Source organism: Limulus polyphemus, unplaced genomic scaffold (assembly GCF_000517525.1).
Source record: "Limulus polyphemus unplaced genomic scaffold, Limulus_polyphemus-2.1.2 Scaffold1724, whole genome shotgun sequence".
NCBI lineage: Eukaryota > Metazoa > Arthropoda > Merostomata > Xiphosura > Limulidae > Limulus > Limulus polyphemus.
The window spans coordinates 133,911-150,774 of record NW_013667334.1 but is presented as its reverse complement, the minus strand read 5'-3'; the positions used below and the strand labels follow the sequence as shown (position 1 = coordinate 150,774).

At 34.1% G+C, this 16,864-nt stretch overlaps 1 protein-coding gene across 3 annotated transcripts in view; it reads left to right on the top strand.

The window, feature by feature from the left end:
• The first annotated feature begins 13,854 nt into the window (after positions 1-13,854).
• The window catches only part of LOC106464708 (pyrokinin-1 receptor-like), an 80,525-nt gene continuing 77,515 nt past the window's right edge, over positions 13,855-16,864 (top strand). For 2 of the 3 annotated variants that reach the window (XR_002611813.1, XM_013924862.2), the window contains exon 1: positions 13,855-15,079. Coding sequence is in view for 2 of the 3 variants with exons in the window: in XM_013924862.2 (XP_013780316.1) it covers positions 14,251-15,079 (829 nt within the window). In the remaining variant the exon portion in view is untranslated. The remainder of the gene's footprint in view (positions 15,080-16,864) is intronic. The other variant, XM_022392470.1, reaches the window with a different exon arrangement.

Genomic DNA, 16,864 nt, shown 5'->3' with positions numbered 1-16,864 from the left:
CTATAGTTTTTATCAGACAATAAACAGGGACGTCTCCAGGTTTGTACACATTATAGCTTTTATTGGGCAATAAACAGAGACGGCTCTAGGTTTGTACACATTATAGCTTTTATTAGACAATAAACAGGGGCGGCTCTAGGTTTGTACACATTTTATAATGAAAAAATTACTAAAATGGTAAAAGTCTTGAGTTTCTATTAGGATAACGTGTGGATTTGAATGTCTGTTGTTGTTTGTGATTTTTTCCATTTATCTGTAATAAATTCTTTACTCATATATTTGTAGTTTTTTATCAATAGGAAAAAATTATTAAAATAGTTAAATGTCTTAAGGGCGCTGACAAACCTTGAGCCGCCCCTGTTTATTGTCTAATAAAAGCTATAAGACTAGAAAAATAGGAATAGAAAACATATTACAAATAGATGAAAAACAAAACAAAAAAAAATATTAAAACTCAACAACAGACATTTAGCTCCTAACTAAAACTTGAAACTGCACGTCACACGATTTTTATATTTTTCATTTCTTTTTATTCATTTATTAGGTTTTTTCTCCCAGTTTTTTGGCGCCCACCAGCACACTGAGCCAGCCCTAACAACAAAATCCAGACTAATCACATTTCTTTATGAATTTGTTTATGTTTTGTAAGTAGAACATGTTTCACACGTTCAGGTACATTATGTTTTAGAATAGTTAATTTTATCTGTACTGCTGTTTCGAACAGAAGCTTGAAACGTCTTTTTTTTCTTTCTTTCTGTCGTCTTTACGTGTGTAGTTCTCCATAACTTTATTTAATTAATTTTATTATCGTTACATTTCTTTTTGTTTTTCCTCTCTCTCTTCTGGTTTTATGTGTTTTCTCTCTTGTCGATTCTAGTTTAATATTATCGTAATTCGCTTTCTCGATTTATTTGACCTGCACTTTTTATCTTAACTACTCTGTTAATTGTTTTCTCTTTTATTCCCAGGTTTCCAGTCAATGTTTACCATTCCTTGATAGGTTACTCTTACTTTGCTTATTTGCGCGCGTTTCCTCCTTGATAATTTCATATAGCTGCAATTATTATTATTATTTTCACTGCCTTAATATGAAAAACTAACATAAGTTCGAAAGAGTGGTGAATGTGATGGTTCTAATAACGAGAAGTAATTCGTGCTGACTGTAGCATTAACAACACAGAATGGTTTGTCCTGCGTTATCTTTTTTTTAATTGTAACACATTTAATCTGTCTGAGTGTATTAAACTTATTGACTTTTAGTTGACGTGAAATTTAACCGTTTGTTTAAAAAATTCGCGAAAAATCAGTCAAGGGCTTTCTAAGCATAGACTTTCCTTGTATAAATTGGTAAAGTAGATAGTTAACAGCATCCACCAACAACTCTTATCTGATCGAATAGTGAGACTTTATCGTCATTCTTCTAACGTATCATGGCATCAAAATGCGAAGGGCGTTTTACGGCTACTAGCTACGAATCATAAGCTATATGTTTCACAGTCCGGACACACTAGCTACTGGGCAGTGTCCGGTACATGAATATTCGCGAGTGGGAATTAGCCACAAAGCTGCAGAAATGTATTTTTAGATAATATGTTTTACATATATTTTAACGTGTAAAACCTTTTAGTGGTTCAGTAATAAATCTATAGGCTTACGACGCTAAAAACCTGGTTTCGATACCCATGGCGGGCATAACACAGATAGCCCATTGTGTAGCTTTGTACTTAACAGCAAACAAGCAAAAACAATTTATATCCTAGCCAAATCAAGAGTAAAAACCTGGAGATTTTGTATCAGCAAAATAATATATCATCGATTCAAGCTTCAGGTAATAGCAGGTGTCAAAATAACGTTTGTTGATTCAAGCGCAGGTTCATCATTATAACAACAACTTTCGAGAAACACAAGGCTCTGAGACAACCTTTGAGTAGCTTTGTGAGAAATTCAACAAACAACAATCATCGTTCAGCCTAACTGACAAATTCCGATATTAAACAACATGTTTCTCGGTCAGTAGTGACTTATGAGTGATAAATGATAAATCTGAAATTTCATTTTTTAAACACATCTGATTTGAAATACGAAAATGAAAAATTAAGAAGAATGTGTAAAGAACACATTTACGATTTATGTGATTTTTACCACAAATACTAGGCCTATCCTTTGCGATGCTTTGCCAGCTTGCGATGTTTAAACTGCAACTTAAGTCATCTATACTGTATAGTAAAAAGCAATTTGATTTTCTAGTTGTTTTGTTATTTTAGATTAAAATGCCCGCCTATTGGGTTAATTTGGATATCGATACCCCATGTCATTAGGTTACATAAGTATAATTATTAAATAATTGTTTTTATATATTCTTTTCCTCTTTTTTTGCACTATCCATTAAATGTAAAGAATCCTGGTAATCGATTTCATATACATAAAAAATAATTAAGTCAACACAAATCGTAGCTTAAAGCACTATATAGTAGCTAATAGAATTGGGATTTTGATCACGAAAAGGTTTTGTGCGACGAGGAGCACAAACCCAGGAGTTCGTGGACCTACTTTCAATGACTTTGTTGTTGAGCTAAACTCTCTTTTATGGGTTAGGTTCTTCATACAAAAGTAAAGTCAGCATCACAATCAATGAAAACTTTTCCTCAGGGACTCATAAATGGTACCTTGTCTCGTAAAAATTCATAGAAATTGCTCAGCTTGAGCTTCAGTTTAGGAACGTGTAAGTGAAGAATAGCCAAGAAACTGTCAACATGCCAATGTAACACAGAAAATCGCTGCTTTTTCACAATCAACCAGAGAAGCCTAGCTGTGACAAGAAAATAAGATATACATCAAACTATTGAAACGAAAATTAATTTCTGTCAGATCTTGACAAAACTCCCTTCTTGGCTTTCTTTAAGTTTTAGCTTCCTTATCCTCCCATGCTATACTTTTGTTTGTTTTCGGATGTTCACTCAAAGCTTCAACGCGCACTATCCATAATAGTCATCCTTAAATTTGAGCTGCTAGAGTAGATGAAAGGCAGTTTAGTTAACAAACACCCACCACCAACTTTTGGGCTAATCTGGTTTGACAAATAATGTGATCTGACTGCCATTATTATAATGTATGCGCCAACGGACCCAAAATGCAAAGTATAATTTCTATCATTATCATTTTTGCAGCAAATGGACGCGAACTTTGCACACTCATATTCGCAGGTCCGGTACGCCTCTTCATGTTTTAAGCCTTTAGATGATAATAGCAGAGTAAAGATTTTCTTTCCTATGGACACATGGGAAAACATACACTGCACGCTTATCTGAATAATAAACATTGTGACAAGTAAAATATGTGTATTTTTTCGTTTTATTTTAAAGTCCTTATCAGCCCATTCATACGTAATATATTAACATCAGGATGAGTCTGTGTATGTAAAAAAAAATCATTGCTAACAATGTAAATTGAGCACATCCCGTAAGTACAGTTTAAGTGTAACAGTGATGATATGAGTGTTTAAATTAGACATCTTCTTACGTTTTTTTTATTAGTTTCTTACAGAAGCGTTTTTATCAAAGTAGGTAGCAAATACATAAGAAACTAATATTTTATTTTCTTTAACTGTTCAAATAATCCTTTTCCTTTCAAACTTAAAATAACCGTATACTTGTCATAAGACTACAGTATTTGGCCTATTATATTTGTAATACTAATTTTTCTTGTCATCGAGCATGCGTGCCCGCTCAGCCGCGGAGGCTTTATAATGTGACAGTCAATTACACTTTTTTTAGTAGAAGATTTTATAGATTCTACGGATGTTATTTTGCCAGAAGAAAAATCATGTTATCTGCTGAATATCATTCTTTATATATTCAAAAGGTGTTCGTCTGATCTATTCATTTGGTACTATACCTTTTTAATTCATCATAATTTGGTTCTTTATGCATTTAAAATGCAGACGGCTTTCATTGTGACACACTGCAACACCTTTAACAATATTTCGCCCTCTAGTGGCTTTGGCCTGACATGGTTAGGGCACTCGACTTGCAAGTTGCAGGTTCGAATCCCCGGCACACCAAACACTCGTCCTTTCAGCCATGGGGTGTTATAAATGATGGCTAATCCCACTATATATTCATTGGTAAGAAAGTAGCCCAAGAGTTGGTGGTAGGTGGTGTTGATTGGCTGTCTTACCTCTAGTCTATCACTTGTAAATTAAGGACGGCTAGCGCAGACAGCCCTCAAGTAGCAACAACAAACAAACACTAAATTCTTTATTTAGTCCATTAGGGTTTTTCAGAAAAGAAAAAGGGTATACAACAGCCGGCTTGAGGAGCTCTGTATTGAGAAAACTGCGTCGTCGAATGGATATGGCAAACACAATATGGTTGAAATATTATCATATGCTCTTTTTCATTTTAAAATATTTTAAAAAGGAGCCGAATAAAGAATATAGTGTTGAAAAATATAATAGACCTACTTCTAATGTTTTATGACCATTATAGTAGTTATAGTCATGCTTCGCCAGCTCCGAAAATACGTTCACACCATTAAAGTAACCTTTTTTACGTTTTATTTATTTATTTCATGAAAACAACAGAACTGAATTAATTCAAATCTCTAGGAGCTGCTTACGAAATGAAGTAATCATATGGCCAACTTGATTCATGTATGCGTCTTTTGTTTGTTTTCATTAACGTATGTGTGATGCGAGGGGAAAAATGCAATCTAATAATCAAACTTAGATTAGATATTATAAGGCGCAGGACCAAAATGTACATATTTTACTAAATTATGCAACCTAATGCAAAATTTAGGAGTACATAAATGTAGCCATAGTAGTAAAAAGAGGGTTAATTCGCATAATAGATGTGTTTCTTATCAAGATGACAAAACATTCAATTTCCTTTAAATTCGTTTCTTGCCTAGCTGAGGTTCATTAATGATGGTCCATTGTGAAAAGCATTTGTTTAAATTGTTAATTAACCGTTAATAACACGGCATTATGTCAACAATAAGTTTAAAATGTCCACTTAACTAACTAAACTATTCAAAACAGTTTACCAGAAATAAAGAAGAAATAAAAGTAAGATATGTCGAATAAACGAAGGAATGAGAATAAAATATGGGAAATGATGTTAGTTCAGAAACTTACACAAATAAAAAAATATGGAAGTAAAAACCTTTGCTTAAACATTGTTTTATTTTATAACACTAGATTGCGTATGTTTGTTAATTTTCGAGCAATACTACTGCGTTTGATGTCCCTAGTTCGAAAATGACAGACTAGAGAGAAGACAGCTAGTCAATACCACCCACCACTAGCTCTTAGGCTACCCTTTACCAACAATTAGTAGGATTAACTTTCACATTACAACGCCCCCACTCCTAAAAGGACGACCATATTCAGTAATGGGATTCGAAACTGTGACCCATAGATTAATTGCGAGTCAAGTACTCTAACCACCAGAGTACACCAGATCAGGTTGCATGTAATAATTATTATGCATATTTTCCATATATCTCAAACTGTGATCCATAGATTAATTGCGAGTCAAGTACTCTAACCACCAGAGTATACCAGATCAGGTTGCATGTAATGATTATTATTCATATTTTCCATATATCTCAAACTGTGATCCATAGATTAATTGCGAGTCAAGTACTCTAACCACCAGAGTATACCAGATCAGGTTGCATGTAATGATTATTATGCATATTTTCCATACATCTCAAAAGCAAGTAGGCTCCGTCAACAAGAAACGTATATAGCTGTACTAAAAACAAGAATAAATACCCCTTCTGTTGGAATATATCAAGCTCTGTTACCAAACAATATTTAGGGTACTGATTTTGTGTTACCTTCGTTAAATGCTGCATGATCATTATATTTAAATCGAATAATTTTGATTGGCTACGTGTTGAACTATTTGATAATTTCGCGGGGTTTGAATTATATACGTTTCATTGATATTTTTTTAAGTAAAAAATAAGCCAATACAATTAAAACTAAATATACATAATAGCTAGTTTCAAAAATATTTTCGTGGTCGATTTATCATTTATTTAGAAACAAATTTCGAGCATGGCTTTCTCGATAACTTTTTTTCCATAAGTGTTTTAACCCTCTTGCGCGTGCTAAATCTGAAAACTAGAAAAAATACCAAACATGTAAACAATTCCTAATCACTCAGCTTTTACGTGAATGAATTTATTTGCTTTGAATTATTAACTGTTTCAAAGACCAACTTCATAAGAATCCTCCCATCCATTATTTTCCAAATTCAGATATTCGTGAATTTTAGATTATGTTAGAAGTAGTGCGCATGATGGGCAGGCTAGATTCTCATTTGACAATTTCTGTATTGAAACTGAAGTTTGCTATTTTATAAGGCATAGCTAACCGCAGATCAGTAAACTAGAAAGCTACTATAGAATCATTTCAACAACACATATCAAATCTCAACACCGAAAGATAGATTCGGTAAAAACACATTCTCATGCGGATAATAAATATTCCGCGTTTTCTTCCATTTTAATTGTGGTACTAAAGATACTTTAATTTTGTAAAAGTATCCTAATCAGTTCTTTAAACACAGAGAACACCAACATATAAAACATTATACAGGTTACTCATAAAAAATAGAAAAAGAGATTTTCAACAACAGCGTGTCTGTAAATCGATTCCGTAAAACCAAGGCAGTTCATCTTCCTTTATTTCTGAATGAAAAAAGTATCTTACGTTTCGATGACACGTTTGTCTGAACTAAAGTGTATCTTTATCAAAATTACCATCTTAGGTGCTTCTAGTTTTTCAGCTTCTTAATAAAGATGTGTGTAGGGTGGAAGGCCTTTTCCTTATCTCTAATGCCCACCGCGGCTTAGTGTTATGACAGGTAATCTATGAAGGTATTAAACCAGAGCATTACGGAGATTATTCGAAGTCATTCAGTTGTTTTGTTTTTCTAAAGGAAAAGACAGTTTTATGACCAGTGGATTAACATTGCTCAGATGATAGGATTACTTGTTTAGAAAACGATGTTGCTTACTTGTCAAAAAGAAAAGTTAGAAATTATTATTATAGTGGCAAGCTATTAAGGCAACGGATCAAACATTAGGCCATATTAGTCTTGATTATATCTCATTTAATAATATCACAAGGAGTTATTTATTGTTTGGAATGCTTTTATGTTATTTTTTCAAATTGTTAAAACACTTATGCCATTTCTACGATACGAAAAATGTAATAGTAATATCAAAGATGTTTCTATTTTGTTTTTAGTAACATGTGATTTATCATTTTACGTTGTTGTTTTTATGTTTTCGATAGATACTGTTGTTTGCCTGAAACTCGGATAGAAATGTTTTATCGTTCTTGTGTTTTCTTCCGGAAAAATATCGGATATTATCGCGTTTAAAAACTTAAATACTTGTTTTAAAAATTCAGATCTTAAAATGAGGAAGATTTGCACGTTTTACAAAAATATGTTGTAAACAACTAGAAGAAAGTGAACAAACTAAGCATGCTCTACCAGACACCACGTGCAGAAACTCCGTTCTGTTCCTATTATTCGTAGAAGCTTCGAAATGGTCTATTGTAAACTGACAGTTTTCTTAATTTTATCTCCGAAACAGACAGTGATAAAGTAACGTTCTTTTAATTATATGTAGAAGCCCCGATATGGACAATGACGTTCACTCTTTATTATCTTATAACAGATAATTTTTTATTGAAATAAAAATTATACTTATGTAAAAAAAAACTTGTATACAATACGTCACAAAACAAATTGGTTGATAACGCTATCTGATTTATAGTGGTACCTCATTTCATGAATGGATCCTATTTTTATATGAACGTAATATAATCACATCTTGTTTTCTACTGGGCTCAAATATGACAACTATTTATAATCATTTTTAAATTCATAATTGAAACAGTTGTTTTCTTTATTTAAAAACAAACAAACAGGCGTCTCTACATGTTGGGGATTTCTCTAGGGTTGTTTTTTGAACGCTGGAGGAAAGCTTCTCATGGTTTATTTTCACTAATCATCCCTATTTTTAAACTGATAGATTAGAAGAAAGACAACGGGTCAACAGCAACCACCGCCAACGTATCTGACTGAATATTGGTATTTGACCGTCCTACCTGTAACTCACCCTCGAGTCGAATTTCAAAACAATTCCAGGAAAATATATATATATATATTATGTTTTGTTTTTCTTCAAATTAACTTTAAATTGAATTATGGAATATTATAATAATCATTTTCAAATCCTTTTTCAAGATTTATAGTTTGTAAAGATTAGATTTTTAGTAAAACTATGAATGCAGTTATATAATAAATAAAAAAAAATAGTGTACGATTCAACTTTCACTAACGTAAACAATATTGGTAATGAAAATTAATGGATGATGAATTTTAGTTTTTGTTTGATATTTCTAAAGTTTATAGATTTAACAAACATGTTTGAACGTCTAACATCATTTATTACATATGCAGAGTTGCTATGAAAACCACATTCTTTTGTACGGCTTGGAAGATCACGTGATAGTTGCGCCCTCTAATTATTTTTTACCACGTATTTCATACAGCTATCATTGATTCGGTATGTTTTAAGCGCTTAATACAGTAAAACACAGAACTTTTTAACGTTAAACTTACATGTAGGTATTTCAGGTTTAGCAAAACATTTATATATATGTTCATTATATAAACATAGAATCCGGGAAAAATAAACATATTTCTTTGTTTTTTTACTTTTCAACGTTTCCGATTCGTTTACGAGTATCGAAATGAAGTAGTGTGGTAAAAAAAGTACTGTGATGTCAGACGGACATGTTGTTTTTTAGAATTTAGGAATCTATTAAATCTTTCTTATATTTTCGAGTTATCAAATGAATAATTACTACAATAAACCTGAGGTATAAGTCTTAACGAAACGCTTTTAACTGTGTTCACCTTAATATTAACAATTCATGTACACTGATTGGACGCTTTACTACGACTCTCATACAGCATATTTGGTGAACTTTTCGTTTATTTGTAAAATATACTGAACCTATGAAGTGTGCCTGACGTTTCTATTTGCATAAATTTAATCATATCGTGGTTTGTTTGCAAGACAATGAACAAGAGCAAGGTTCTCTCCGACCTTTAAACGGGGCATGATTATGAGCGCACATTTTAGTATGAGTTTTGCTGTAAATAACCATTTCTTTTCCAAGTCATTCAAAGATATCTATCATGAGAGTCTATCAAGAGTGGAAACGAAAATCGAGTGTGTCTGCCTCTGGGGAAAACTGGTGAGAGAGAGGAAAAATATTATTGCATTGGCTTATAAAGTGCAAATAAATTAGCTTGCCTTTTTTGCCAACTGATTAAGCTCTTCCACCAATAGGAGTTAGATGCAACTACCTCTATCCATATTATGCAAAAGTGTCACGTGACAGCTAAAAAACAACCCATAACCGCTCGTCTAAGATGCAAACATGAAATCCCGGCTTTAGCAGTTCTTAGAGTCCAAACTGTTAACAATGAATAACTGGAAAAGTGTTCTGATAAGACCGTTCAGGTTGAAAATACCAAATCCTTTTGTAAAATGTAATTTCAATTTTGAAACTATTTGTACTTGCTGATTACAAAGCCATGTAAAATGGAACAGTTCATTTTTTACAGCCTTTTAAAAGTGTGGGGTGTGTGTGTTCTTGAATTAGCATACGAAGCAAAACTTATAATAGAGCTTCTGCAAAAATGCTTGAAACAGTGTTTTCATTACCTGATATAACTGACTCACTTTTACTATTCAATACAGTAACTTGTGGTATGTCCTGTTAAAACCTAACTTAACATAGCACATCTTCTGGTGACATGTTCCACTGTGGACATGTATTCCTGTTATACATTATAAGTTATACCTTAAAATAATACAGAAATCGAGCTGTTTTTTTTTATTTAATCTAATTATATAGGTGCGAGTGTGCGTTATTTTTCGAATTTTAAGTTCTGAGCTACATATTTCTTTAGGCTTCCGAGGAAATGTACCAGCTGACATTCCAGCTTCTCACTCAACGTCAACATAGCAAACTATTGTCAACAAATCTCACTTGTCTTAGTATCAGGAATCAGTTGTAGGATGGTTGTTGTCGTATTTGTCTCTTTACCCGACTGATAAGCAAACCCGTCATGGCCTGCTGGTTAGAGCGCTCGACTCGCAATCCGCCGGGCAGAATGGCCGGTGGACGGTGGGGGGTGTTATAACTATTCGTTTGTAAAATAGAGTTGGCCTTCGCTCTAGTTTATCACTGCTAAATTAGGGAAAGCTAACGTAGATATTACGCGATATTCAAAAACAAACAAAGTGGTAAGGATGAATGCCTTTCTAAGACACTTGCGAGTGTATATTGTTAAACTATGAATAATTATAGGTTAAAAACCAAATGTTAAAGGAGTATAAAAATTAGTTACCATCTTCACTTGGCTGTCTAGTTATCATGAAGTCGGGAACATTTATAAGAAATATTTGGTGTAATTTGCGGATAAACGGTGCAAATATAACAATTTAATCTGAACCTGACCTGGATTTTCTGCCTATTCTGTAAATAGTTTCTTTTTTAACAACCTCGTAATAGGTATAATAAGCCTACAAGACCTAATCACATTAGCAATAGGACAGTTTTGTTTTCGTCTTTAACGTCTTAAAAATGTCATCCATTTTCTTGGAGCTTGTAGCTTGTAGCACAGGTCATCATCAAATCGTATCATCATCACCAAACAGATGGACGAAGTTTGTTAGATGAATTATACACTTCCTTATAAACATTACACACTTCTTAAAAAACCGTATAAACGCTAAAATAATAGATAAGAAACACAAAATTAACATCGATACACAAATAAAACCATTTTTAATTCATGCCAATCTATGGCGCAGATAGCCCATTGCGTAGCTTTGCTTTTCATTATTTGAAGTAACACATATACCTATACAATAATATCTTACGACTCTCCAAAAGTATTTAATACTGTGGCAGTTCTGGGTTGTGAAGCTGAGGGTCTTTGTTCACGTTCCGTTGCTGCAAGGAAAAAAAAAATCCATATTCGATTAGAGTAGTTCAAGAGTTGGCGTTGGGTGCTGTTGCTGTCTTCTTTACCAATTCAAAATTAAGGATGGCTAGCGCACATAGCCCATCTGTAGTTTAGCACAAATATATGAACAAAACAAACCATACTATATAGGAGTAAGTTGAAACGTCACCTTATCTTTTACAGATGCCATTTGAGTCATCGCCACGTGTTTCTTTACAGTGAACATCTCAGACATTGCACAATTGTAACACTGAAATTAACCTGTAATATATTTTCCATCTTTGTGTTTTCGAGGTTTCAGACAATTCTCTTCGTTGATAATTTGATACATTTCAAGTTTCTAATATATATTCACTAGAAGTCGTCAAATATTTCTATAAGTTGATATATATATATATATCATTTTGCATCATGCATATACATATCACTATACTTTGCCAGTTTCTAGATACAACAATTTAAGACATCGAATCTTTATATATATATATTACAAAACTTTATATGTTTCTAGATGCAGATGTTTGCAAACACGGTGCGCTTCTTGAAATTTGGAATCTTCATCTTATACGGTAGCTTATACGCACATGAGATAAACGGACAGGACTGAAGTCCCTAGCATTCAGGTACAGCAGTCGCTAACTTTGACCTACTGACCAGAGGTAATGCACCCAGTCAGTAGCAGCACCCGCCGACAGAAGAAAACAAACAAACCAGGGCTTTGTCCGGCGCTTCGAACCTCAATAACTGGACTGAATACTACTTTTATAACTGCGCGTCCACAAATGAAAGTGCGGAGCGTGTTCAGCAACACTACATGTCGAACCCAGGACCCTTCGTTCCGTAGCCCAATACGCTAACCACTATGTCACGTCCAGCCCCGTATTTTCTTTAACGGATATCTAAAAAGCATAATGTGTTGGTAGACATTTTGGACTGTCGAATATTTCTATATTTAAACATAAGAACGTAAATTGCGATCGTAGACTTGGAAATGTAGAGACGTACCTTGTCTTTCTATGATAGTTTGGACATACAGACATATCTACTGTATCACGAGTTAATCCATTTAAGTTGCCAGAGACGCGCTATTACATGATATTGGCTTTATGACTCTGATGCTTCTACTCTATGTATCTATTACCCACATCAGGTACAAATCCACGGAAAGACTACATCCCCTATACAAGTGAAACAAATTTTCCATGTTACGTAATGAACCAAACGATTTTTTTTTATTATTTTCATCCTGTAATCCACAATTAAAAAATTATATCTTTATTAACAATCTTTTTTGTTGCTTTATGACTCTCCATTCTCCGTCCTCTGGTGGGACAGCGGTAATGTTACGGACTTGCAACGCTAAAATCCGGAGTTCGATTCCCCGCGGTGGACACAGCAAATAGCCCAATGAGGTTTTGCTATGACACACACACACATTCCTATTCTTCAAGCATCCATTTTTCATTGAAATTTTCTTCTTACATTTCTTTCATAGAAAATGGCAGATGTTGAAAGAACATCATAATATTTATTAAAGTTTAGCTAGAAACTCCATGGGATGCAAAATTAATGTGAAAAAGCTAAGCCTTATAGAAAATGGAAAATGATTTACGCTATATAATTGCTATCATGAGAATTCTTCTGTTTACATTTGTTGTTATTGTATAAGAAACAACCCTACGGGCTTATAACGCTAAAATCCGAAGTTTGATAGCCCATTTCATAACTTTGCACTTAGAAAACAACAACAAGTGTGAGAAAAAACTTGGAATTAACTTTAGCGGCTTTTAACTAACAAATTGACAATATTAATCTCCGAATCCTTTAAACATATTTTTTTGATAACTACATTCATATTTAGTATGTTTGTTACGTTCAGAATTATATTATTCAACACAATTTTGTATTATATATAAGCGTTATATTAAACATAGATATGCCTGTAATGAGTCTCTTTTACTGTAAATCTGTTGTTCATAACGCGCGCACATATTGTCACATAGTTAATTTGATACAAACCACTACGACTCCCCGTGGCTCAGCGGTAAGTCTGTGGGCATATAACGCTAAAAACTAGGTTTCGATAACTACGGTAGGCAGAGCACCGATAGGCCATTTTGTAGCTTTGTGCTTCATACCAAAAGCAAACAAAAAAAACTGTATGATTAGTTCAAATCAAACGCCTGCAAGAAATACACTCACAATTCTAATATTTGTAAGAACAACATGTCTTCACCTTATATCTACCGTGTACACAAGTGCGTTCGTTGTAAATGTAATAGCTTTCTCTCACAAAATTAAAATATTTGGAATAAACAAGTTACTCACTTCGTTGTATCAAATACGCTTCTATTATAATACCCTCATTATACCGTTTGGAAGCAAGCATAAGTTACCACGAATATTGAGTGCGTTACACATCTGAAATTACCTAACATTTTCTTCAAAATGCTTCTGTTTTTTTTTTTTGGTATATTTTAGTTAATTGGGAAACAAATGTTTATCAAAACTTACCACGTTTCATAGACCATTAAACTCTTTCACTTTGGAGCTTCTATTTGAAAAATATTCCGGAAGTCAAGTAAGTAACTGCTTGTCTTACAAAAAAAATAATTATAAGATAAAAAACTGTAGATTTTTTTTTAGCATTTCGACTTCTGAATCGAATGTCACTCACAAAGCGGGCACCACAGACTTTCTGGGTAAGTCACGTGCCTACTGACGTAGGGATAACGTCAGCGCTACTCGAAGTAGGAATAAAATCTTGGCTCGTTGATAGTGTAAGTGGCACTGTGAAACAGTGGATGTTCATTAAGTGATCTTTCCTAGATCAAATAGATCTAATAGCCGCTTTATTTTCAACTTCAATGATTAAATCTGCGAGTATGGTTTAGCTTACCTACATTGATTATTGTCAGATAAACAAAGCCGGTTCGTTATTCAAGGTGTAGGAAAACACGACTTGTTCCTGGGTTACTTTGTTCTAAAACTGCTTTTCCTTTAATTTATAATTAATTGTGAATTTCACGCTTACAGTACTATTGTCTTAGCGCTTCAGTTTACTATATAATGAAAGAAAACAGCGTACGAAATATAGTGCGTTTTGCGATCGGAATTAAGAAGTTATATTCAGAAAGCAAGTGACTTCTAAGTGCTGTAAACGTTTGTTTTCGCAATGACTGACATTCTTCCGCCTAGTTCAGAACTGACGTATTTTTCTTCGCTAGCTGATGCAATCTTGACTACTTTGCTACCAATAATGGATAATGAAAGCACTAATGAAACTGTTCTGGGCTTTGGACCAAAGAGAGACCCTCCATCAACAGTGATTCCCATGACATTAATTTATACAGTTATCCTGGTTACTGGGGTTGTGGGCAACATCTGCACGTGTGTGGTCATTGCTAGGAACAAGTACATGCACACAGCCACCAATTACTATCTCTTCAGCCTGGCGGTATCCGACCTTCTTCTGCTTATCTTGGGCCTACCACAAGAAATGTATCTGCTGTGGCAACGCTATCCTTACGTCTTTGGCGAGTTCTTCTGCATCTTTAGAGGCTTGACTTCCGAGACTTCCACTAACGCCTCTATCTTGACCATCACCTCTTTCACTGTGGAACGATACCTAGCGATCTGCCACCCACTTCGGGCCCACACCATGTCAAAGCTGTCTCGGGCGATCATGACCATCGTGATTATCTGGGTGCTTAGTGCTTTATGCGCAATACCACTGGCCATTCAATTCGGTATTGTCCACGTTTTTTGTACTTTGAAAACGCCCTTGAGCCACGCCTTTGAGATCTCCACTTTTCTGTTCTTCATCCTTCCTATGACACTGATCACGGTATTGTACGTGTTTATCGGAGTAAAGCTGAGAAGGCCCTCGGGTCTGGACCGTAGCGAAGCCACTTCTAGTACCTCAAACGGGGTAAAATCGCAGCTGAAGCACACCGCGAAGGGATCAAGTCAGTCTTCTCGACGAGCTGTTGTAAAAATGTTGGGTGAGTAAACTTCTTTTCGCTTGTTCAACAATTGAACACGTGGATTAAGTATACAAGTATTCTTATGCTGTTGCTTTTCTTTAGTTGTTGTTTTTATCTTCCCTTTCTCATAAATTATTTTATCAAGATCATAAAATAACAAATTTTTATTAACAAGTTGTTGTTGTTTTTTTGAGTTGAATAGAATGTCATTTATCAGTGGATCAAGTGCTCTCTTTTAATGAGTGTAGTGCAGATCTAACGTCATACAAAAGGAACAGTAAGTTTCCCGGACATTGTACAAGATAGCCTGTGGATTGTTAGTCAGTACTCAATTTAAATGCAAAAGTCATAGTCTCTTTTAGTTGTTAAACTCTCGTCGTAATGATATTTTCGAGATCAGGGTTTTAAAACCTTTCATGATTCCCCCATTTTTCTTCATGACCAGGTTTTTACGTAATAACGCATAAAGTAGTTTTAACAAGTGAGTAATGGGATCCTTTTCAGAGCTTCTTGTCATATTTCTACAACATATTGCAGTTTGTATTACGAAGAACCCATTTTCGTCGTTTTGTTATGCACTACACACCTTCTGCTTTCTGTAAAGTATTCCGAGAAATGGGTTCACTGTTCAGAAGGATTTACCAATGATGTAAAACTAATAAACTGTAAAAAAAAGTACGGTTGTTCACCCTCTGCCACTTTCGTTCTACACGTATTATTTTCGTATCTTGGAAATTTTAAGCAAATATAGAGCTTAGCTCTAGACCATAATGGAGTATCATCGACTTCATTATCTCTGTATTTTAGCTTCAGCTTTTACGTATGTATTTATCGTAAAACCGCCTTTAAAATAATGTACGATATCAGCTCATTTGTTATTGAAACTGAAAATAAAAACCACCTTATAAATATGTATATACCTAAGACATTTTTATTCACTGTTTGTTTGGTTGTTATTAAACACAAAGCTACACAATGGACTATCTTTGCTGTCCCCACCACAGGTATCGAAACCCGGTTTTTAGCGTTATAATTCATTCACTGAACCTGCTATAAAACGCCTTGGAAATGTTCACCATAGGTTTACAAAAGTTGTTGTTTCTTCTTTGCTGTTTGAAATAATGCAGCGAAAGAACAGATTCAAGTAGGTGGAAAATTAATCCTTATGTAATTTTTATCCGAAAATCCAATAACAATATGTTTCAGTAATAACCGGTATAAGATCTTCGTGGCAAATCTCTCTAACAGTAATTACAGAACACTCGGTCATTTCAGTTATTACTATTCCGTTACGGTAGCTTGAACGCCGTGCAAAAGGAAATGTTCTTCCGATGAAGATCATTTTCTAAGACGTTATGGTGACCGCATTTGTTCTCTCATTCGGCTATCTTGACCAGTTTGTTATTTGTACGGCCTCCAATGGTTTATCGGAAAGAAAGCGAAGACCAGAAGAAGTTAACAGAGAAGGGAAATACTATTCAGCCAGACATAGATTACTCTTTTAGTAATGAGATGTATAGTAGGAAAGAATACTAGAAGTTTATTGACTGGGATATATATATATATGCTATAAACTTTATGCAGGTTCTGAAACAACTTAAAATTCCAAACCGATTTGCATACACTTATTTAAAATCACAATTTAAAATATACAGTATATTACAAATTGTTTAAAGGGCTTGAAATATTCTGTAATAGTGTAACTGTACTGTATTTGTACTTATGCCAAAGTACCAAGCCTATCTATCGCCGTTCCTAATTTTGAACTACTAAATAGAAGGCCCGGCATGGCCAGGTGGATAA